Raw genomic sequence first — 24560 nt, 5'->3', positions numbered from 1 at the left:
GATCCCCGCCGCACACCCACCCACGCACGGGCGGGCTTCGGTCCTAACACCTCAGCCCCTTCCTGGTCTGGGTGAGGGAAGGACTCCTGAGCCCACGAGAGCCAAACGGGCTGGACGCGAAAGAGGAAGGCCCTCCCAGCCCTAACAGCCACGCAGGTACAATTCATGAGGCCCGCATCCTACGGTTGTCTCCGGTATTAGGGCCCACCACTCCTGTGACAGTGAATGAAACGAGGCACATCGGACCCACACCGCTCACAGGTGCAATATTAAGGCGACTTTGTGTCACCCTAAAGCCGTGGTCTCCTACAGGCCGGCACTCCTACAGCAGGACGCGGGAGTGGGACACGTACCACAACAACGGCCCTGCTCTTGGAGGGAGGACAGATTCCTCCCCCAACGCACAGCTATCAACATATCCAGTGGGCCGCACCACGTACCAAGCCACCTGCCCAACTAGAGGACTTGCACCGAGGCGAGAACACACGGGAGAGGGTACGCCGGCGCACTATCATTGAAGCCTGCACCTGAGACGCGCATCAAACAGGTTGTACGAAAAGCTCCACGCAATCCCGGTGAAGGGAGCTGACTGACATCGCGGAAACAGACAAACGGAAGTGAGGTGCAAGGGATATGAACCCTGCATTGCTTGTTGAAACAATCTGAACAACCCTGAGCCCCATGACACTGAATTTCATTACCACGCACAAACAATATTGTTGACCAACCATTGGAACAACTGTGTTATGGACCCTTGCCGCAATATTGTCAATTATCGCTCTGAATGCAGCAGATAACTGTTGTATGAAGGTAGGAGACATCACGTCGGCTCATGCCTAGACAATAAGTTTGTGTGACCCCCGAAGAGGCGTGAGTGCCTGCCCCTCACCAGTGCGATCATACCATCTACTTGCCTCATTTCCCAGTGGGAGGCACCCCCCCCCCCCCCCCCCCCTCTCCTCCGGACCCTGGTGCAACGACCACCCATCGCCACAGTTGACCCCCCAGCAACACAGTGGCCCACCGTACCAAGAGTGACAAGAGCCTGTACAGCAGAGGAGGCGAACGTAGGGGCTGTAGACAACGAATAGAGGTGTGTGCCCGCCTCTCACGTACAACCCCAGCATACAGATTAACCAAGTCAACAACGCTACAGTCGGACCCCGTACCGTCTGCCCAATGACCACCTATCCCCGGGACAACACCTGTGGGACATGAAGGTGAACAACCGTTGAATTTGTGGGTAGATGGTGACTGAGCCCCGTGGCCGATGAACCTCAAGATCCAGTAAGCCAAATTTGTATTTCAACAAGACAGCAAAAATGACATCCTAATTGCCGCGACTAAAACGGCATCCAGTGGTAACGACTCCACGGCAACAAGAGGTGACATTGCTGCCTTACTTGAAGAAATAAGAGGAATGCGCAGATATAACCAACAAGTTGGACAAAATTAACAGAATTGACCTGATGGAGGATAGACTTAAAGACTTAGAACATAATCAATCGTCCCTTGGCACATGGATATGCAGATGGATGTACGACTAGCGGAGATGGAACGCAGAGAAGCCGACATGCTACTTAAAATGGGTGACTGAGAATCGAGAAAGGCCAAACAAACTTTGCTTCTTTGGAATTCCTGAAGTCAAAGGCGAAGCAGAAAGTGATCTGAAAAATGCCATCCACAGGGTGCTCACGTTCCTCTTCGATGACAATTCCATTGACTCCACTAAGCTCGAGAGATTGCACAGAGCAGGCGGACCCAAGGGGGGCCCACAATCGAAACTGGTTCGCTTCCACAATTACCCAATAAGTCTAGTATACTGGAGAGCCAGAGTGAAGAGGGCCATACGTCTAGACACTGCACAGATTACAGTATACCAAGACCTCGGGCTTAGTTCTTCAGAAATAGAGATACTCTCTCAAGACAACCGAACAATCTTCGATCACTTACAAACTCTCGATAAGATGCTCCAGCTCACTCAGAAAACACTGATAGGCTAAATGGGGGCATCCCACAAAGTGATACAAAATAGGGGGGGTCAGGCCAGAAAACCCCATCGGTGGCTCGGATTCATCGAAAACTCACTACAGAGGAAGACCGGGCACCTTCAGGGAAAGGAATTCAGGGGATGGAGGGGGTGGAGGGAGGGGAGGGGGAAAACGGAAGACTAACTCAGAGTCCAACCATCACTCTTCTAAGGTACACAACCACGGAAATGCTCACTTTCACACTTGAAGGCTTTGTTCTTACTTCGCACGAACGACGTGCTCCAATAAGTGAACACTTTCACAACAACTAATGGCAGGATCAGACAACTCCCATAGGGTCAGCACCCTTCGAATATGCACCATCAATGTCAAGGGGTTAAACTCGCCAACAAAGAGATCCCTCGTCTCAAGGGAACTCAAGCGATCAAAAATGTATGTCCTGTTACTACAAGAGACCAGGTTCCAAAGAGGGGAAGAGCGCAATCTACCTAGTACTCTCGTCGGACACACATACTGGAGCTCGAATATTATCAGGAGAGCCGGTTTTGGGATCCTGATAGGCAGAGGGTTGCACATGAAAATCATGGAATCCTGGTCTGACGTAGATGGCAGAGCCCTCCTAGTCTCCGGAATGATTGGAGGTAAGCAGGTCACCCTTGCAACTATCTACGCCCCAAATCAACGTCAAAATAGATTTCTGCAAAGGACCACGGAAAGAATAATTAACCAAGCGCAAGGATATTGGTGCTAGGTGGAGACTTCAACACCTGGATGAACACTGAGAAAGACGGACACATCTCTGTGCACAACCTGACTCACGGAAAGAGTAAATAGCAGAGATTCACAAAACCCTCGAGCTTTATGGACTGAAAGACAGCTGGAGGTGCCTCCATCCAGGATAAAAAGGCATTTACCTTTTATTCCACGCAGCACAACACTTACTAGAATTGATTACATCTACGTGTCTGTTTGTTGGATGTCATACCTGACTCCAGCATTCATCCAATCACTTGGGTCAGACCACGATATGGTTACAATAGACCTACACTGGGAGGACCTTCCGCTCTGCAATTCGAAGTGGAGATGCAACGAACACCTATGGAAGGACCCAATCTTTAAATCAGAGCTTGAACATGAGATCGAACAATACTTCATAACGAACGACACGCCAGACATTTCTAAAGAGACCATTTGGGAAGCTGCCAAGGCCTTGTGTAGGGGCGCCCTCATTAAAGAAGGAGCTCAGAAGAAAAGAGAAAGATCTCTCTTAGAATCAAATCTCAGGCACAAAATAAGGGAGGCGGAAGGGCTCACCCAGTCGAGGCCCACAGAGGCAAAAGCATCTGGCCGAAGCGAGAAGACCAAGGGAAGAACTAAAAGCTCTGGAAGAAGGGAAAGTAGTACGCCAACTGCAATTCCTTAAACAAATATTCTACGAAAAAGGAGACAAAGCAGATGCTATCTTGGCAGCGCGACTACGGAAACAGCTGAGCGATGGATTGAAGAAATAGAAGTAGAAAATCTAGACATTGAACATCCCTCAAAGAACATCCACACGCCCCAGGAGATACAGGAGGCATTTGCGACCTTTTACAAAGGCCTTTACTCAAACACCGAAATACCCTCCACCCAAAATATACAAACATACATTGCAGACTCCCATCTCCCGTCATTATCGGCTGCTGACACCATGGCCCTCGAGACCCCAATTACGGCAGAGGTCATAATTGCAATCAGGCGCTTGAAACTCGGTAAAGCCCCTGGCGACGATGGTTACACCCTAGGCTTTTATAAGACCTTCTCTAAACACCTTGCCCCATTCCTGGCGACATTATTCAATAGAATAATGGTAACGGGCAGAGCGCCTCCATCATTCGCACAGGCCCTCCTAACTGTCTTCACCAGGGAAGAAACCCGAAACACTGCAGCTCTTCTCGCCCGATACCTCTTCTTAATATTGATGCAAAGATATATACCAGAGTCATCGCTGCCAGATTAGAACATCTACCGGCTTCGGTGCACCCTGACCCAGTGGGCTTCATCATGGGCCGAAAAAGGTGCTGACACAATGAGGAATGAGATGGGACCCGACGTGTCTTTCGTTGGATGCCGAGAAGGCATTTGATAGGGTAAACTGGTCCTTCCTGGACAGGGTGTTGGTAAAGATAGGTCTAGGCCCAAATCCTCACCGTGGAATACAGCCGATCTATTCTGCTCCGAAAACATGTGTGGCAGTGAAAGGAGGTTACTCAAGATGGTTTGATCTGCAAAGAGGGACCAGGCAGGGCTGCCCCCTGTCTTCCATACTTTTTGTCCTTTCACTGGAGCCGCTTGCCGTAAAGTTGAGGAGGAATGCGTTGGTAGAAGGAATCACGGTAGGAAGTCAAACATACAAACTCGCCCTATACGCAGACAACATACTCCTGCACCTCACCAATCCCCTCACATCGATACCAGCGGCCATAGAAGAGATTGGAGCATATGGTCAACTGGCTGTCCTCAAAATAAACACTGGAAAATCAATTATCCTCCCTTTAGACAGAGGCAGAGATGCCACACTGGCCCGATTCGGACCCTTGGGCATGAAAACCAGCACGACGACTCTGAGATACCTGGGCATTAATGTCACCCGCACCCTTGAAGACCTGTACGAGGCCAACCTTCCCCCATTACTTGAGCTAATAGAGCTAGATGTAAAACTCTGTGAGAAACTAACAATTTCATGGCAGGGACATCTCAACGCCTTTAAGATGGTAGTTCTACCTAAACTGCTGTTCCTTTTCCAGATGCTACCAATCCACCTCCCAAACCCGTTCTTCACGACGATGAAACGTTCATTGCTCGCATTCCTGTGGAAAAATAAATCGAGAATCCCCTACGTGCTTTTAAAATTTCGAAAAGACATCGGTGGAGTTGCACTCCCTGACATACAACTATATTACAAAGCCGCCCAATTGCAAATCATGGTTCCTCATCTCCAACAAAGAAAAGACCTGCAGTGGGTGGCCTTGGATAACCATCATCTCTGGCCCGCAACCGTAGGGGAATGTCTATAGGTACCCAGACAGAAGCTCCCCCGAAGAATACGGGAACATCCCATTTTAGGCACCTTATGGTACGTGTGGAAACGAGGCAAAGGAATGAACGGCGTCACAATGTCGCGCTCACCTTTTAGGTCACATTTGGGTACCGGGTATCCGAGAAGATTTTCCTGAACCAGAACGCTTCCAAGCCTGGTGCAAAGCAGGTTTGGAAAGAGCAGGTCAACTCTGGAGAGGAGAGAAGTTCTTAACTATACAAGAACTCGAAGAGGCCTTAGGCCTGAAACCACTTCCTGTATTCCTATATCTTCAACTTAAAGGGATCATGACGAACAGGAAATGGAAGGACGAGCTTCAAAGAGAACTCCCTCCGTTAGAGAAAATACTGGACAAGCGCACGACCCACAGTGGTATAATACGAGCCATGTATATCACGCTGCTGGAGGTAAACAATCCCTCAATTGAAAACCTGAAAAGAAAATGGGAACCCGATCAAGGGCGAGAGCTGCCTCCTAATATGTGGTCACAAATCTGCACAGAACTGCGAAAACATCCATAGCCTGTCAATACAAACTCCATGGTGTCAAGCTCCTCCACAGGTGGCAATATGACCCTGTGCGGTTAGCGAAAATGTATCGGTGTGTAGACCCACATTGCTGGCGCAAATGTGGATCCAAGGCTGACGTTTGGCATATGTGGTGGAGCTGCCCAGCTCCACAGACCTACTGGGACGAAGTCCTTAGCTGGATCAGGGACCTAGGTGACGTACATTGGGACAAGACTCCTCTAATGGTCCTGTTTGGCTTAGAAGAGCAAGATGACAAGGTCACCCAACTCCAGAAAATGAACAGCGGCTTACTCCTGGCCGCGAGAGCCTGTCTCGCCACCTCCTGGAAGAGAGAATTTCTACCAACAAAATCAGAATGGATCGCTTTAGCAATGAACATTTCTGATGCTTGTTAATCTGCTTAGAATCACATGCTGTGCATATGGTCCGACATCCAGTGGTAACCGCGGAGTATTGCATCTTGTCTTTCGGGGACCGAAAGGGGACGTCGGCATAGGCGTGTCTGAAACTCTATCCCTATCGCGACGTGTGTAGTACCCAAAATCCCTCGCGCGCCGAGGTCCCTCAGATTGTTTTTTTACGCCCAGATAACTGGTCGCCCTATAGCAGAGCTCTTCATGAGACATTGTTTATCTTACCGAATTGTCGGTTTTATTCCCTGTTAAGTCACTTTGCCCATCAAGAACATCTTCGACGAAGACTCTGGGGGAATCGTCTACGGCTGTGGGTTCCGGCGCCTAAGATCCGTTGTTCGGACTTCCACGTGGTCTGGCCTTCTGGCCGGCCTACACAGTAGGGAGAGTGGGCTCGGGGTTTGCCATACTGTTATGTCTTTCCTCTTTTCCACTGCTTTCCCTTTTGGTCTGGTCACCCTTCCCTTCTGCTATGGAAAGGACTCCATTTAGATTCTGATATCCGTGGAAAGACGAGCACACCTTGTGTAACGCTTGTCTCCCCCCTAGAGCACCACGAAAGGCGGTGTTCAGCGTGTAAACTCCTTAAACCTAACACCCTTAGGGAGCGCTGGTTAAAGTGGTGGGCTGCGTACGGCATGTAACGCGTGGAGCCTCCTTCCCCTGCCGCAACACCAGCCAAAAGTGAGGGGGCATGTCGGATGACCAAACGTCCAATGCGGACGTTATAGACCTTGAGGCGGACACTTCTAGGGCCGCCACGCCCGTCCCCGACCCTTCTAGGCTCGAGTTCGGTCTTGCTACAGGGAACACACCCGGCGACTGGGGCGTACAATCGCACTGCACCAAGCACACAACCCAAACGCCGTCCTCGACATCGTCGAAGAAGGCGAAAGCGCCAACGGCGGTGCCCACTGATCGGTCAGGTCCGAAGCCTTCCCTGCAGCCGCAGCAGCGCATGACGACTGGGCAGAACAAATATAGCAAGGGTGCTACTCCCCAAACTACACGCGCCGAAGTTTCAGAACAAGAAACTTCGACGGATTCCAAGGGTTCCAAGGCCCGTACAGGCCCGAAAACTACAAGTAGGCCTCTACCCGAGAAGCCATCCGCTGGCCCTTCTGGAGCCGCGAAACGCATTTCCTCTGCCGACGCATCATCGGAGGCGTTGTCTCCCGAAGATTCAGTGACTATCCGTAAGAGCATCAATAAGATTGCTACGGCAGTGGGCCCAGTTCCGGCTCCGCCCACAGTTATGGGCCAATCCGCCGAAAATGTTTCCACGGCTTTGGAAGACGATCCCGAAGACTCTTACAAAGAAAGCCAGGTACCCCTCTCAAGCACCCTGAGGAGATCCTCTCAACGCCTTAGGGCGGAGAACACGGTTCCTACTCAGCTAGGTCCATTTGGGTCATCCAAGTGGACCACGGAGCAATTCGAGGGGTGTATGGATCGGCTGGAGCAGTTTTTTAGGGCTTATCAACCTCTGCCGAAAAAAGCTTGGGTAGACCCTAACCCTCAGACACAAGATGTCCAACACCTAGATGTCCAACACCAAGTTGACTATCAAGATGTCGAGATGGACACGTATAGAGACATCTATACAGAAGAAGAGTCCTCTTTTCTGGACAACTATGGGGAAGATCAAAGGGCAACGGACAACTGGGAGGACACCCAGCAGGACGATCACAACTCTATCGTTTGCCTCGTTTCTCCCCCATCCACCCCGATTCGAAAAGCTTCCCCGGTGGATGATCAAATGGCTTTCAACAACATGTTGGAAAAAAGCAGCGGAATTCTTTAAAATTGCCACGCTTTAAGCCTTGCCCAAACAAGATTTCGTGGAGGACATTATTAATGAAAAGCCTCCGGCAAGCCAGTCTATCCCTCTCTTGAGCTCTGTAAAGAGACGGCTGGCCCCTTCCTTACTCACACCTGCTCAGACTAGGGCTGTGAACCCAAGGGTCGAAAAACTTTTCCGACCCTCCCCCACCGACCCGCTTTATATCTAAGGACACGCAATCCCAGACTCGCTGGTGGTGACCAAGACTCGCAAGAGAGCAGGGGTTCCCCTTGCCACGGGAGAGTCACCCCCGGACAAGGAGTCCAAAAGGTTGTATGCCGTAGGCAAACGGGTTGTGTCGGCGGCGGCCTATACCGTCCGGATTGCCAATAACACGACGTTACTAGCAAGCTACGTCGACGCTCGATGGAACCTACTCCAGGAAGGCCTTCAAGAGGTTCCGGAACCAACCAGAGCCAAGCTTCTCGCCATTGTCTCGGAGGGCAAACTTGCCAATCAGAATGTGGTAAAGAATACCCTGGGCACCGCAGAGACAGCAGGCAGGTCTCTCGCACAGGGTACTCTCCTGAAGAGGCACGCGTGGCTGCGCACGTCGGGCTTCGGGCCTGAGACCCAGGCATCCATTATCAACAAACCCATCGAAGAGGCCAACCTCTTCGGGAAGGCGGTAGACGATGCGTTGGAGACAGCCAAGAAGGAGCACGAGACTATTAAGTTGCTGCACCAAATTTCCCAGAAACCCTCTTCACAGAGGGGCAGTAATTCTCGGCGGTCCTTTCGAGGACAAGCCCGTGCCGCTCAAAACAATTTCGGCACGGGCAACTTCAAGTCAACCGGCTGCAAGCCCCACTTACTACCCCCAGAGGGGTCAGAAGCGCGGAAAGAATAGAGGCAGAGGCTCCAATAGCAGAGGAGCGTCAACTTCGGGTCAGAAATGACCACCAAGTCCAGGTCCCCTCCCATGTCTCCCCGGTCGGGGGGCGATTAACATCTTTACACAAGCCATGGGAGGGGATAACTTCAGACCAGTGGGTCTTAAAGACGGTCGCCCACGGCGTGGAATTCGCCCGACCTCCACAGTTCAGACCGCCGAAACATTGACGCCTTCCACCGGAACATCTGCAGATCCTGATCCGAGAGGTGGAAGCACTGCTGGGAAAAGGATTCCATAGAAGCCGTCCCGATTCTTCAGGTAAACAAGGGTATCTATTCAGTGTACTTCCTTGTACCCAAAAAGGATCTCGCCATGCGTCCTGTTCGAGACCTGCGCCCAGCGAACAAGTTCTTAAAGCCCCAGAAGTTTTGCATGGTAACACTGCAAGAGCTGATCACATTGCTAAAACAGGGGGATTTCATGACATTGGATATGAAAGATGCATACTTTCATATTTCAATTCTGCCAGCGCACAGAAAATTCCTAAGGTTCGTGATTCAGGACAAACACTACCAGTTCAAGGTACTTCCCTTCGGCATAGCCTCGGCGCCAAGGGTGAAGGTCCTGGCAGTGGCACACCTGTGCAGACTTTCAGTTCCAGTTTACCCTTAACTCAACGTTGGCTCATCACGGGGGACTCGTTCGTTTGTTTTTCGAACACCCAAAAAATAGTAGACCTACTGTTCAGCCCGGGATTTTCTATCAACGAAAAGAAATCCAGCTTAGTCCCCAGCCAAGTAAAACAGTTCCTGGGGGCTCTAATTCGTACGGAAGACGGTCTAGTCTTCCCTTCCAGCGAGAGGGTTCAGAACATGCTCTCTCAGGTTCCTCAGTATGTAGCCAGACGAGAGGTGACGGTACGCAAAGCTATGCGTTTGCTAGGGATGATGGCGTCATGCATATACTTGGTTCCCCACGCGCGGCTGCGAATGCGTCCCATGCAAGAGTGGCTCAACAGCCAGTGGTGTCAGGCCAGCGGACAATGGGAAGATCTGTTAGTTGTCTCGCCAGCCCTCATTCTCTCTGCAGTGGTGGTCAAGGGAGAACCTCTTGAAGGGGAAAACCTTCACCACCTCTGCAGTGGAAGCCACTCTCATGACAGACGCATCTCTCACGGGGTGGGGGGGTGCTCACCTGCTTTAACAGACAGCGCACGGTGTGTGGTCCTCTCAGGTAGCGTCCAACCATATAAACCTACTGGAGCTACTAGCAGTGTTCAAAGCATTGAAAGCCTTTCAGGAGCAACTGCAAGGGAAGACAGTGCTGGTCCTAACCGACAGCACAACAACAATGTATTACCTGAACAAACAGGTGGGCACTCACTCTCCAGGGCTATCCAAGCTGTCCCAAAACATCTGGATATGGGCTCTCAAACACAAGATGTTCCTGATATCCCAACATGTTCCAGGGGAACTCAATCTTCTGGCAGACGTACTCAGCAGAGATTTTCCTCTGCCAGAAGAGTACGAATGGTGACTGCACAAAGACACTGAATCCAACGTCTTTGCAGAATGGGGGTTTCCAGAGATCGACCTGTTCACTACTCAGGAGAATGCCCAATGCCAAGATTACGCCTCCAGTTACCCCCAGAACCGATCCAAGGGGGAACGGTCTCTGGATAACTTGGTCGGGGAAATTTGTCTACGACCCCCCCCCCCCCCCGACTCCCCTTCTGAACAAGATAGTACACAAGATGCACCAGGAACCAGTCGCCATGATTCTGGAGGCTCCAATGTGGGCCCGCCAACCTTGGTTCGCGCACCTGATGGAAATGTCCCTCTCCCCACCAGTCAAGCTGCCCTGCCCGTACAACATGTCTCAGGACAGGGGGAGACTCTGCACCCATGCCCACAAACTCTGAACTTAGCGGCCTGGCTCCTGAGGTCATAGAGTTTGGACATCTGCAACTCCCTCAAAGATGCATGGAAATACTGAGGGAGGCAAGAAAGCCTAACACACGTTATTGCTATGCCAGCAAATGGAAACGTTTTGTCATCTGGTGCAGTTCCAAAGGCGTCAATCCCACCGATTGCTCGCCTTTACACATTGTGTTATATCTAACCCATCTGTTGGTCTCCGGGTTAGTCTTCAATTCCTTAAAGGTTCACCACGCGGCGTTGTCAGCCTACACCACGTCACAGCAGAAGGTGTCGTGGTGGAAAATACCTGTGATTAAAGCCTTTATGGAAGGGGTTAAAAGAATTTATCCCCTATCACTCACCCAGCCCCTGAGTGGGATCTAAATGTGGTTTTAATTAGGCTCATGGGACCCCTTTTGAGCCTATGCATAAAGCTAGTCTGAAAGACCTGATTTACAAGACAGCCTTTCTAGTAGCTATCACTTCTATCAGAAGAGTTGGCGAACTACAGGCCCCCTCGGTTTTGGACCCCTTTGTTACAGTCCACAAAGATGAGGTAGTTCTGCGCACACATCCCAGATTTGCGCCGAAATTTATTTCCAAGTTCCATGTGAACCAGTCAATCGAACTACCCACGTTCTTCCAGAGACCTACTAACATGGCCGAAAGAAGCCTTCACACACTAGATGTGCGCAGGGCAGTCATGTTCTACATGGATAGAACTAAACCACTAAGGAAAACTAAACAATTCTTTGTTTCAGTGGCAGCAGGTAGAGAAGGGGACCCTGTCTCTAAATCGGCAATATCAAGGTGAATTGTCAAATGCATCACACTATGTTACACTCTTGCAAAGAGAGAACTGCACTTCAAGCCTAGAGCACATTCTACTCGAGGCACTGAGGCATCCATAGCATTCATTGCAAATGTTCCCCTAGAGTCCATTTGCAAAGCGGCAACCTGGAGTTCTGTACATACCTTTACAAAACACTATTGCCTAGACACTCATTCTAGGTCTGATTCTCAGGTGGGACAAGCAGTACTAAGACATCTTTTTTCTACTGTTCCTTCTCACAACCCACCTCCAACTCTGGCCACTGCTCGCTAGTCTATGCACAGCATGTGATTCTAAGCAGATTAACAAGCATCAGAAGACATGCATTACTTACCGTAAAAGCATTTCTAATGATTGTATCTGCTTAGATTCACATGCGCCCTCCCTGCCTCCCCGCTCGGGGTGGAAGGAACATAGACTTCTTACTACTTTCTCTCTTCATGTACTCACTCACTAGCCTTGGGCTTCCTCATGGCAGAAAAAATACAATCTGAGGGACCTCGGCGCGTGAGGGATTTTGGGTACTACACACGTCACGATAGGGATAGTGTTTCAGACACGCCTATGCCGACGTCCCCTTTCGGTCCCTGAAAGACCAGATGCAATACTCCGCGGTTACCACTGGATGTCAGACCATATGCACAGCATGTGAATCTAAGCAGATACAATCAGAAATGCTTTTACGGTAATGCATGTCATTTCACATGGACAGCTTGATGGCTGCCCTTCATGGAGACCGTATCGCAACAGAAGTGGCCTGCACAGAGTTTTGTGTCACATACCTTGAACCACCCTGAGACACCTTGACCATATCAGGACACTGACAACATCCTGTTAAACCTAGAAAACTGCCATTACTTTTGCCAACCAGATAAACTGTTCGCCTCATGTTCGTTCAATGTTTGGAACATTTTCGTAAGCAGCACCCTTACTAGTGAGTGACAGGGTTGGATTGGCCCCTCTGCCTTTCAGGCCGTGGCCGGGCCTAAATCGTCCCTGGGGAGTGGGGGCTGGTTTCTGGCCATGCCTGAGCCGGTTTGGAAGAAATATTTTGTTTAAAAAATAAAAATAAAATTCTTTTCAAAAAGCCGTTCATCCTTCTTAGGTCGATAGATGAGTACCAACACAGGTTGGGTGATATTGTTTGCACATTTGTTCTATTAAAAACAGCTTAAGCGTAAGTGCTAACATAACATCATTTAGCTCTGGACATCTGCTTGAATTCACAGTAATTTACTGTACTTAGGAACAATGCTATTTGATGCCACTTCCTGTTTTGTCAAGGAGTGAAAGGTCGTGTTTCATCGCTCCCGGGAAGTCACTTTGTGGTGGGGTCAAATGGCATCCCTTCTGGTGATGTCATCAGAGGTCAAGGGTTGTGAGGCGAGGAGTGGGCCAATTTTTTGAGGCGAGGCATGGACCACTTTTTTTTGGGTGACCGGGCCTATTTCATGTCCCAGTCCGACCCTGGTGAGTGATGTGACCTTGGACTATTAATAGTGTTCAACCTAGGCGGGGGGTGGGAAACAGGGATATGGGGAATTAAGAAGCAGGTGTAATCTTCATGGACGTTCTTGTAATTTGTTGATGCATCTATTTTATATATTACTGTTTTTGAACTCCCTCTATTGTTGCTCAGCAATTGAGCTGCTTGTACTTTACAAAATTCAATACAAATGTAAGTTTAAAACAAAAAAAAAGTAAGTCCTCAAAATCCAGCAAAGGTGCTGGGGGTCTCTAAGGTAGAGAGGAATTAGCACATTTCTGAGAATTCTCCCTAACAAACCGGCTGCTCTGCCACACTACCATTACCTTGAGTGGTACAGACTTTATATTTGGAGTTTCTATATTGCCCACGGATACTCTTATACAGTCCTTTGGGGTGCTCTTTAGTAAAACTGTCCTAACATGCAGTGGTAAGTTTATTTATGGAGCTCGCCTCTGCCCGTAGTTATTGTTTTTTTTTATACTACTTTGTAATCTATTCATAGCATGTGAATCTATGAAAGATCCAATGCTGGAGAGGGAATAAGTTACCTGTAACTCCTGTTCTCAAGCATTGGTACCTTTGATAGATTCACATCCAACCCATCTGCCTACACCTCTATCGTCTGCTTTATTTATTTATTTATTTATTTTTGGCTCATACTGCCACTCACGTGAGCTTGCCAGAATTTGAAGATGACCGACAGGGGAGGAGCTAAGGGACATGGTCCTATTGGCTGTGGACAGTATGACCTAAATGTGACTATATTAGAGCACAAAAGGGACCCAGTTTCAGTTTGTTCAAACTGCTATTTCGAATGGATTGTGTCCTCCAACGTGTTCCACATCTTTGACATGTAATGTCCACAGCTGTGCACTCCGGGAACTTTTTCAGCAGAGGGCGTCGATGACGTCGGGTCGATGTCCCTCGAGGGCGACGTCCCTCGAGGGCGACGTCACCGGATGGTACAAATAGGGCGCACGGCACCCTTAGCCTCAGTTCCATTTTTTCTGTCAATGTGTTGCTTTGTGAAACTCGGCATGCCTTGTGTTATCATTGAGATGTCTTTTTCTTCGACCCCTCCGACTTCGCGGTCTGGCTTCAAGACCTGCCGGGACTGCAAGTCAAAAATGTCGATCACCGGCATGCATCGCATTTGTTTGTGGTGCCTGGGTGAGTCGCACGACACTGCCCACTGCTCGAATTGCCAGTCGCTGACTGCCACGGCCTTGCGGAAGGGGAAGCTCCAGGTAGGTAGGGGCTCTAAGCCTGTTAAGTCCCGGAAATCCAAATCATCCAAGGGGGTTTCCACCGACGACTCGAGGGGGTGACTCTCCACGTCGGAAGGAGTCCCGGGGATCTCTGTCCCGGAGTGGTATCTGCCATTCTTCTTCCTCGTCCCGGCACTGTAGGAAGCAACATCACCGGTCGCCTTCCCAGTCTTCCTCGGAGAATGGTGCTTCGAGGAAGGTAGCATGCCCGACGAATTCCTCGACTCCGGAGGAATGGGCTGCGTTTAAAGAACAAATGTTAGCGATTTTTCAATCGCAGGGCACTGGTCCGGTTGCGCCTTCCAGGATCGGTCTTGTACCGTGGCTCGCACGTCTTCGGGCTTGGGTCCACGACGCGACTCGCATCGGGAGCCTTCGAGGTCCCGTATGGACAAGGATTCGAAAAGTCGCAAGAGACGTGCTTCTATGTCTCGGTCCTCGTCCCCAGTGAGCCCGCAGCAACTTACTGAGGGTTCGATGCCGGCGTTGTGTCCGTCCGACTCTGACGTAGACACTTTGCCATCGTATCAGCCCACGGCGCTGTCGGCACCGGTGTCGACGCCGAAGCCATCAGCGTTCACGACATCAAGGTTGTCGACGCTTTCGACATCGAAGCCTTCGGCGCTCTTGACGCCTTCAGGTATTTTTGCCCGCAATCTACCTTTGGAGTACCGCAATGTGGTGGATCCTCCTAGGAAGGCTACGGCAAAGTCTGTGAGGCCCGTTTTGGACACCAGGCCCTCGTCTGTCACCAGACCTAGATTTCAACTCCCTCTGGCTGACATTTATGAAGAGGAAGAAAGGTCTGAGTTTGAGGACTTTGGTGAACTTGATGAAGCTCCACCTTTTTCTGGACATAGTCAATTGGAAGAGTTGAGGCAGACCCACCCTCCATGATGCCAGTGGGTTGGACACTTCAGCGGAAGTGGAATTTGGTAGGCCTGAGCCTGGGACTCATGCAGAGTCTTCATACAAGAGGCTCATGGCTAGGGTCTCAGAGTATCTGGGGTGGTCCAGTACTCCTGAAGACTTTGTGCAGGATGATCTTACGGACCTCTTAGATCAAGGTCTGTCCTCTGACCCGGTTTTACCATTTCATCTCACCTTAAAGAAAAGGGTGGCAGCTGCTTGGCAGTCCCCAGAATCTCTCCCGGCTGTTAATAAATCTTTGACAAAGAAATACTGCCTTTCCGTTAGCGACCCCAGCTATTTATCGACTCACCCCACTCCCGAGAGTTTGGTGGTTCAGGCGGCTACTGCCACCTCGAGACAGGCGGCGTACCCTACCATCCCTCCAGAAAGCGGCAAAAAGCGCTTAGACGGTTGGGCCCGGAAGGTATTTTCTGGCGGGAGCATGGCATTCAATTTCGGCCAACTCCACTTGTGCCTTGTCAAGGTTCACACACTCCCAGTGGAACTGTTTCCGTAGCGGCTGAGCATTCCCAAGGGGGAAGAAAGGGATGGGTTCCTTGCTCTTGTGTAGGACGGCAAGGATGCCATGTGCGAATCCCTTCAGTAGGGTTTGGATACGGCCGACAGTGTTAGCTGATCCATGGCTGCGAGCACCGTTATACGCAGATTTGCGTGGTTGTGGAAGTCGGGTTTTGCTCCGGATGTGCAGGCCCGTCTTCTCAACATGCCCTTTGATGGAGCACATTTGTTTTGCAGCAAGGCTGACGAGAGCCTTGAGAGGTTGCAGACCTCGAAAGCTGCGGCTAAATCTTTAAGCGCAGCTGTGCGTCAACCTTCGTCTTTTTGTCCTAGGGGACCGCAATGGGGGGAGGTTCTTTTCGTTACTACTCCTCCTTTGGTAGAACGAGAGGGGCCACCAGTTAAAGGGGCCAGCAAAAAAGTACCCGTGCTGGTCGGGGAAATCGTGTTGCCAGAGCCGCTCAGGCAGCTGCCTCTTTGCCCTCAGGCACTGCCGCCGGCGCTTCCAAGCAGTCATGAGGCCATGTCCCATGGTTCGCCGGTTGGGGGCAGACTGTCTCAGCATCTCGAAGAGTGGCGAGGCATTACTTCAGATGCGTGGGTGCTGGATACCATTGCCCACGGCTACTGTCTTCCCTTGTTTCAGCGGCCTTGCGTCAATCCACCGGGGAAACTCTCTTTGAAGCTTCCGTATTAGCTCCTTGCACAGGAAATCCTAACCCTGCTGGAGAAATGCGCTATAGAACTGGTGCCTGTAGCGGAGAGGAACAAGGTATGGCATTCCCCTTATTTTTTTAACCCGAAAAAAGACGGGGGGGTGAGACCCATCATGGACTTGTGTTGGTTGAACAAACTTCTCAGGAAGGACAAGTTCAAGATGGTTACTCTTTCTCAAGTCCTCCAGGCCCTTCAACTTCAGGATCGATTGGTATCTCTGGACCTACAGGATGCTTACTTTCATATGTCGATTCATCCCAAGCACAGAAAGTACCTGAGGTTTGTGGCTGGCGACCTGCACTTTCAGTTGCGGGTCCTGCCATTCGGACTGACCTCAGCCCGAGGGTCTTCACCAAGCTAATGGTGGCGGTGGCAGCGTATCTCAGGTGAGGGGGGTATTCACGTCTACCCCTACCTGGACGACCTGTTGATCCGGGCGTGCTCTCCCAAGCAAGCGTTGGATCGCCTCGGTCTCACCCTCCACAGGCTGGGCTTCTCCCTGAATTTCAAGAAGTCGCATATGACACCTTCCCAACTGCTAGAGTACATCGGGGCTGTGTTAGACACGTCCTTGGAAGTGCTTACCTCCCAAGGTGAGGGCTCATCACATTGTGCAGAAGATGGACAAGTTTCAACATGCCCAGAGTCTCCCAGCTTTTGAACTCTTAAGGTTGCTCGGCCTCATGGCATCCTGCATTTCTCTGGTGCCAGAGGCCAGGCTGCGGATGAGATCCCTGCAATGGGTTCTCAAGATGCAGTGGTCAGAGTTCTCAGGAAAGATGTCTGATCCCGTTCAGATTCCACTCTCGTTCTTCCAGGATCTTCTGTGATGGGCCAACGAAGGGAACCTGATATGGGGGGAACCGTTTTGGCAACCGTGGCCGGAGGAGGTAACTAGTGTCGGACGCTTCCCTCACAGGATTGGGCACTCATGCCAACGACTTGACCACCAGCGGTCATTGGTCTCCGTCGGAGTCCAGACTCCACATCAATCTGTTAGAGCCGAGGACCATCATGCTAGCCCTGAAGGCTTTTCTGCCCTCTATACGGGGGAAGAGTGTCCTGATCATGACGGACAACACAGTGGCCATGCATTACCTCAACAAAAAAGGGGGGCTAGGGTCACTCCCGTTGTGCAGAGACGCAATGCAGCTATGGTTCTGGGCCATCCAGCAGGGAATTTCGATCTCTGCAGTTCATCTTGCAAGAGACGAAAATGCAGCGGTGGATGCGCTGAGCAGGCAGAACACGATCTCTCACGAGTGGGAGTTGGCTCAGGAAGTCCTTCAGGAGATTTTCACCCTTTGGGGGAACCCCACAAGTGGATATCTTCGCCACCAGTGTCATCCGGAAGTGCGTGAGTTTCTGCTCAAGGGAATTTCCGCCAAGAGAACCCTTAGGAGACGCGTTTGTGGTGGATTGGTGATTCCCACTGCTATACGCGTTTCCTCCAGTCCCCTTCATTCTTAAGTGTTGTGGAGGTTACAGAGGTTCGGTTCCCACATGATCCTCATTCGGCCAGGAGAGCGTGGTACCCGGACCTTCTAGAAATGTCCATCTGACCTCCACACCGTCTTCACTACCAAGAGGATCAGCTCTCGCGCGCAGGGGCAGGATCTACAACCAGAGGTGAAGACTCTCAACCTTCACGCTTGGTATCTGAAAGGTTGAGGTATAAGGATTGGGACCTCCCGGATGACATGATGGAGGTGTTGCTTTTGGCCAGACGGCCTGCAACAAAATCCCTGTACCGTTGGCTTAAATTCTGCGACTGGTGCAGAGGTCACAATGTTGATCTTTTTCAGTGCTCCATTGCTATGGTTTTGTCTTACTTTCTTTGGCCCACAGGGGCCTTCCATTGGGTACCATTAAGGGTTACCTGGCGGCGTTGTCTATCTTTAAGCGCTCGTCTGAAGAATGTTCTTACTTTAAGATTCCTTTGATTTCTCTGTTTCTTGAAGGACTGACTAATGTATTCGCGCCGGCTCCTTTCCAGGTGCCAGTTTGGGATTTCAATTTGGTTTTGAAATTTCTCATGGGTGCTCCGTTTGAACCTTTTGCACTCTTGTCCTTTGAGATTACTGTCCTTCAAGACTGTGTTCCTGGTTGCGGTTACTTCCGCTCGCAGAGTGAGTGAATTGCAGACACTTTAATCTAAGCCAACCTTTACTGTGTTTCATAAGGACAGGGTTGTACTTTGGGTACCTAAGGTAGTATCTGAATATCGAGTCAAAAGGTGGTTCTTCCATCTTTCTACCCTCCTCCTCATCCTGGTAAGGAGGAGGAGCAACTCCCATCGGTTGGATCCTAGGAGAGGTCTGAGCTTTTACATTTCTAGGATGTCCAGGGTCAGAGTGGACGATCAACTCTTTGTAGGATATGCTGGACACCGATTGGGCCAGGCTGTTACCAAACGGACCTTGTCCAGATGGATTATCTTCACCATTACAGTGTGTTACGGATTGGCGGGTAAGGACCCTCCTGAAGGGTTGCGAGCTCATTCCACTAGGGGCGTGGCTACTTCCACAGCCCTCTAATTGCATACTCTAAATTCTTTTCCCTCTTCCATTTACTGGTACTGCTTTGGGAGTCTGTCAAAGATGTGGAATATGTTGGAGGACACAATCCATTCGAAGAAAAAGTTGCTTGCCAACTGGTAACGTTCTTTCGACTGGATGTTCCTCCAACGTATTCCGCATCGCTCTCCATGCCTGCCCCTCTGGAGAATTTCCGATGCGATTGCAGCTTCCATTTCCACAAGTACAGTCAAGCAGGCAAGAGACTGGTGCAACACGTTCTGAGGGAAAAAAACGTAACTGAGGCTACGGGTGCCGTGCGTCCTATTTGTACTATCCAGTGACGTCGCCCTCGACGGAGGCCTTTGAGGGACATTGACCCGACCTCATCGACGCAGGATGCCCTCTGCTGAAAAAGTTTCCGAAGTGCACCGCTGTGTACATTACATGTCAAAGATGTGGAATACGTTGGAGGAACATCCAGTCGAAAGAACGTCACCAGTTGGTAAGTAACTTGTTCTACTGAAGATTCCCAGCCTGACTGGGAATCTTCACGGCACTTGAATCTTTGAAAAATACCAATGTTGCAGAACAGGAGTTGCAGTTAAGCAAGTTATTCCTTACATGCCAGTAACTTTTTCTTTTCTTTTGTATAATGGTATATTTTTTGATAGTCTGTGAAGAGATTAATGTTTTTCTCCTATTATGTTCATTTTCGTAATGTGATTTGTGGTTATTCTTTCTATTTACAGTCCCAGTACAAGACACACTTCATTGCCGCCAGCATGAATAACCCCAAAACAGAAAACACTCCAACCAATGCAACTGGATGGACCAGTGCTGGCAGCTTAAGTTCCATACCAACTCATCCTGGACAGACGCCAACAAATCCAGCGACCCCAGTTGCAAAAGCAGCCAAGCCAATGTCAGGGTTTGTTAGTACAGGGACTTTGAGCAGTGTGCCGACAAACTACCCAACAATGGGCATTCCAGGTTACACCATCCCGAATCCTGTTGGCAATAATCGAGACAGTATTCGTGAGGGCAGCGGAGGGCGGGACAGCTCCCGTGAAGGCAGTGGTGGTCGAGACAGTGGTCGAGAGAGCAGCAGTGGTCGGGACATGAGCTGTGATGGGCGAGAAAGTGGTAGTAGTCGTGATCGACACAGTGAGAGCCGAAGTAGCCGTGACAGCCAGCGATACAGCGATGGTGGTCGCCATGGGGACAGCAGCGGCCGTCACGGAGACAGTAGCCGTCATGGAGACGGCAGCAGTCGTCACAGAGAAGGTCATCGACACAGTGAGGGCCGCCATTCCAGCAGCAGGCACGGTGAAGGACGAAGTAGTAGTGAAGGCCGAAGCAGCAGCGAGGGTCGAAGTGGTGGCGAAAGTCGAAATGGTGATAGTCGTAAGGATGGAGGCAGCAGTAAACGGGACAGCAAACCTGAAGACTTCATCATTCCTGATGCGCCCAAACGCAAGAAGAGTCGATGGGACAGCTAAACCACATTTATTAAGTTATTTTGTCAAATGGTAGATTTACTTTTCTTGACTGATGGTTCATAAGTAACTATTGTTGGTGGTTTGACCAGAGAGACCGATATGTAGTAATTGGGCATTCCTCTGATGCAATGGGGGCAGGTATATTATGTGGGGTAATTGTGGAATTGTTTTTCATGCTAAACCCGAATTGTATGTGAAAGATCGAATTTTTCTACCACTTCTGATTTGATGTTTTTAAAAAGCTACATAAAAAGAAAACCATGGCAGTATACAGATGTAATTAACCAGTTGCCACTTATGTTGACTCCCCAAAAACTGGAAATCTGACCATTGCTGAAATATATACCCAAGAGCATTGGATGCCATTTTTGAAGCAGACTTGGCCTCTGTTAAAGATTGTTCTGTTCTTTTTCTATGTAACGATTTTCTAGTTTTGCTCCTAGGGGAATGATCGCAAGTGGCAACAGTCAGAGGTTCCTAACAAAGCGATGCATTATTTCCCAACCTTATTTACCATACAGTAAATACACATGAACATCTCTGCATAAATGTCCACACGTTGACTTTCTAATGTTGAGATGGGGCCTTAGTGTTCAGCGTCACTCCTCTGTTAATAGCGCCACTCGATTTCCTCAGACTTCCATTTCATCCATGCCACCTGACAGAGTGCACACTTCAAACGTAAGGTTAAACAATTGATGGGGAAACCATGTATTAGTTATTGCTTTGAAGATTTATTTGCTTCCTCCAGATAATTCCTTAATTCAGATATGTATGCGTGTCTGTGTGTAATTGTCATACAGAAACCTTCATGCAATGCTTAAAGTTCTCTTAACATGTTTTGCTCATCTTTAGTGAGTAGGTGCAGGGAAGAGTACGATCCTGAATGTTCCATCTTTGGCTTGCTTGTGAGGTTCCAGGAAACGGTTTTCCCTGCAATCTCATTAAGGTTCTACATTGTAGAAGATCAGAAATCAAACTGGATGAAACCAGCAAAAGTGTTTTATGGCCACAGTGATGAATGGGAGGTAGTTGATTTGTTCTAGGATTAGTTCTTGTGTGGCAGGTACTTGAAACTGCTCTGTGCCAGCAAAGAGGCAAACATCTACACCATGTTAGATTGGACATACTATCCTTCAGTCCAGGCCATGATTGTTATTGGTCTGATAGACAATACTTCAACTGTTTTATTTAAAGAAAAACAGACCGAGCATGACGACTTCCTCCCCATCTTCTGAGACGAAAGACGACACCTTGCGTCATGACCCTCACTCATACCACTCGTCTGATGGCATCCTAATTACATTACTTGCCCTTGTTTGTTCATTTCCGACACCTGGGCCATCACTGCGCAACCAACCAAAGCCCATTACGGAACAGGTAAATTGAGTCCTTGGTGATGGCATCAAGCCAGTGTTGCATTGCAAATGTATGCTTTTTCTCCCCGTCACCTACTGGAACCTCTCATTTTTAAGCTGCCCCTATTTTAGTTGTAATTTCTGATGAAGGTTGACAGTACCACAGTCTAAGGCAAAATTACATTCCTGCAGTCCAAGGCAAAAACATTCTGGAGTATTCATTTATGAAGCTAATGCTAGAGGCAATCCCCAATAGAAGAACGAATGGACAGGCTGGTCTTAAAACTTGGCCATGTGCAATACTAGTTATTACATTAAAAAAAAAAGAAATAATTGAGGCAATGGCGCATAGGACTGTCCTTATTGAACTGCACTCCACACCATGTCAGCTATCTAAATTAGACAGACACATGCGCTCATGTACGTACACACTGGTAGGTAGACAGCCTGTATGTAATCTGAAGACAGTAATATTTGGACCCACATCCATATTGGCATCTTTGTTCACTTGGAATGCTTCTACGTTATGCTCACTTTTAACGGTCATACAGGTTTCTTTACTGTAGATGTATGACATCCTATGACCAGCCAACACATTTTGTTCACATCTAACAAACTAGCATTGCAATTTTGTCTCATTCTCAAACCTTGGCAGACAGTACAGACCTATTACTTCATGCTAGTCTGCTGGTCAACCTATTGCTGTTTACCTTTATAGTGGGTACAGTGTGCAAAATGTCTCTTTGCTGCTTTGGTAGTGGTTTGCAGCTCAGGTTAAGTAAGCATGTGTTGCCATTACGTTAGTTAAAATGTTGTTCTCGACTCTCTTCTTTGTCCATCACCATCTTGCTCTGCTCAAGCTGCTTAGAGTTCATCCAAAAGGACTCCTGTTAACGACAAAGCAAAGGTGGCAGAAGCATGTCTTCTCAAGTGATACATTTTAGAGGTTAACATTAAAGAGCCTTACTGTTTTCTGTCGAATATGAAAACATTTTAAGATAATGGAGGAGTTAGGTGTGTAGTTGGACTGTTGGGTTTTTCGAATGCGCCTGTCACTTTCTACTTGTAGGTCACTATATTATGACCCCAAATCCCTGCCAGGCTCAACTAGTTTTCATGGATGCAAGAGTATTCATAGTATCAGCTCTTTCCCATTGATGTGTTCTGTTAGACAGTGGTTGGTCCCTTTGTGTTCCTGAGCTCACTCACTTTTTGCAATTGTATATGAAAATGTATGCTCTTGCCCGGCGCACTCATAAGCAGATGCAGGTTTAGATCTCTGTTGGTTACTTTCATGTGTATTGTGGAGCCATTGTGCATATTTAAAGTGGTGGTTTCTGTCCATCTCATCATTGTCTTTCACTACTAAGAGCAGACTGTGATGCAATCCAAGACTCATGCTACTTCCTCGAGCCAAATAGTTTGTGTGGTTTAAAGGCGCTTCCCCCAGGGATCATTGTTGTGCCGAGGTTCTCCTAAACGATAGGTCAAACTTGCCATACTGCCGCTTTGGTTAGTTGGAAATGAGTCTATCCATTTGGCAAAAAATAGCTCCCATGCAATAGTTATGAAAAGGCAATTCACTATGTAGTGCAATTTCTCTAAACGAACTGATGAGTGTACAGCTAATAAAAGAAAGCAATTATTCAAAGGAATTGCTTTTTATTGCCGATTGTCCTGAGTATATAGTGCACATAGTTTTTGTTCTGTTCTTGCTGTAGTGGGTGGTGCACTGATATTAAGAAAGCTCATGTTGAATAGTAGTACCATTGCCCATCTTGTTAATATAAAACAAATCTAAAAGCTCTATTTGGTTGTGTGACTGACATTTTTAAATCAAAAGTGCATTGCCTATTTTCTGCTTGATTCAGTAAATGTTTTACAAGTAGTCTTACCTTGTGTCTGTATTTTGTGCATTGCATGCGTCCAAATGTATGCGTCTGTTCATATTATCCCAAGCGAAGTTGAGTTTTCTGTTCACCCCAAAACCTAAGGCTTTTGTTGACTTTAGTCACTAAGTGGACCTTGTCGCAAGTGGTGGACTGGATGAAAGGTAAACAAGCTGAGCAGCTGCGGGGCTGGGGAAATTGCACGCAGGTGGGGATTAAAGTGTGCTTTCTCAGGTTTAGGAGCGAGGGATGCAGCCTGCAACCTTCCCGGGTCCCCCATTTTCACCGGCTTCCCAGCGCCCCTCTGCCTGGCTCAATCTGGGTCACATGCTCATGCAATGTGTGACTCGTTTAATGTTCCGGACACACTGGGGTCTGTAAATAGAGGCAAAAAAGTCCAAGTTGGGCTTGTCCACGGTCCATGAGGCTACCAATACTGCACACTGTGTTCCCGCATCTACCTCCACGCTACTTAAACTCGCTAAACAGCTGTTACCTCTGCAGCCTTGTTTTACCTTTTTCTCCTAGGGTGTCTGTTGCAAGCAGGCGTCACTTACCATTTCTGAAATTGGCCAAGTGAGTACAATTGAGTTGGCTAATCGTAAACTTCTATTCAGTTTGTGTTTTGCGCCGTGTAGACGTGTTGGATCAGGTAGCTGGGGAGCAGGTGTAAGTGTATCTAGGTCACCTGGCCTAAGCCCCGCCCACCTGGTGCCTTCCTGGTTGCCGCTCTTTTCCCTACTTAAGGAGACCTCCAGCCTCTTTTCCTTTGCAGCTGGGGAGCTGCTGTAAGTGGATCTAGGTCACCTGGTGTAAGTGGATCTAGGTCACCTGGACTAAGCACTACCCACCTTCTTAGCCCTGCCTCTTCCTTCCTGCTCTTAACTCTTGGATCAAGGTCGTCTCTCTCCCGGGGTCCAAAGAGAAGGGCAATTCCTGTTTGGACCT

At 49.0% G+C, this 24560-nt stretch overlaps 1 protein-coding gene across 4 annotated transcripts in view; it reads left to right on the top strand.

The window, feature by feature from the left end:
• DDX42 (DEAD-box helicase 42) overlaps positions 1-23611 on the top strand; it is a 459832-nt gene extending 436221 nt beyond the window's left edge. For 3 of the 4 annotated variants that reach the window (XM_069634109.1, XM_069634108.1, XM_069634106.1), the window contains one exon: positions 19616-20510. In XM_069634109.1, coding sequence (XP_069490210.1) covers positions 19616-20365 — 750 coding nt within the window. In that variant the 3' untranslated portion in view covers positions 20366-20510. Of the gene's footprint in view, positions 1-19615 lie in introns of all 4 variants that reach the window. The other variant, XM_069634107.1, reaches the window with a different exon arrangement.
• Positions 23612-24560: the final 949 nt, after the last annotated feature.

This window comes from Ambystoma mexicanum, chromosome 13, assembly GCF_040938575.1.
Source record: "Ambystoma mexicanum isolate Mex_15411 chromosome 13, UKY_AmexF1_1, whole genome shotgun sequence".
Taxonomy (NCBI): Eukaryota; Metazoa; Chordata; class Amphibia; order Caudata; family Ambystomatidae; genus Ambystoma; species Ambystoma mexicanum.
This window is presented reverse-complemented; position numbering and strand designations above follow the sequence as displayed.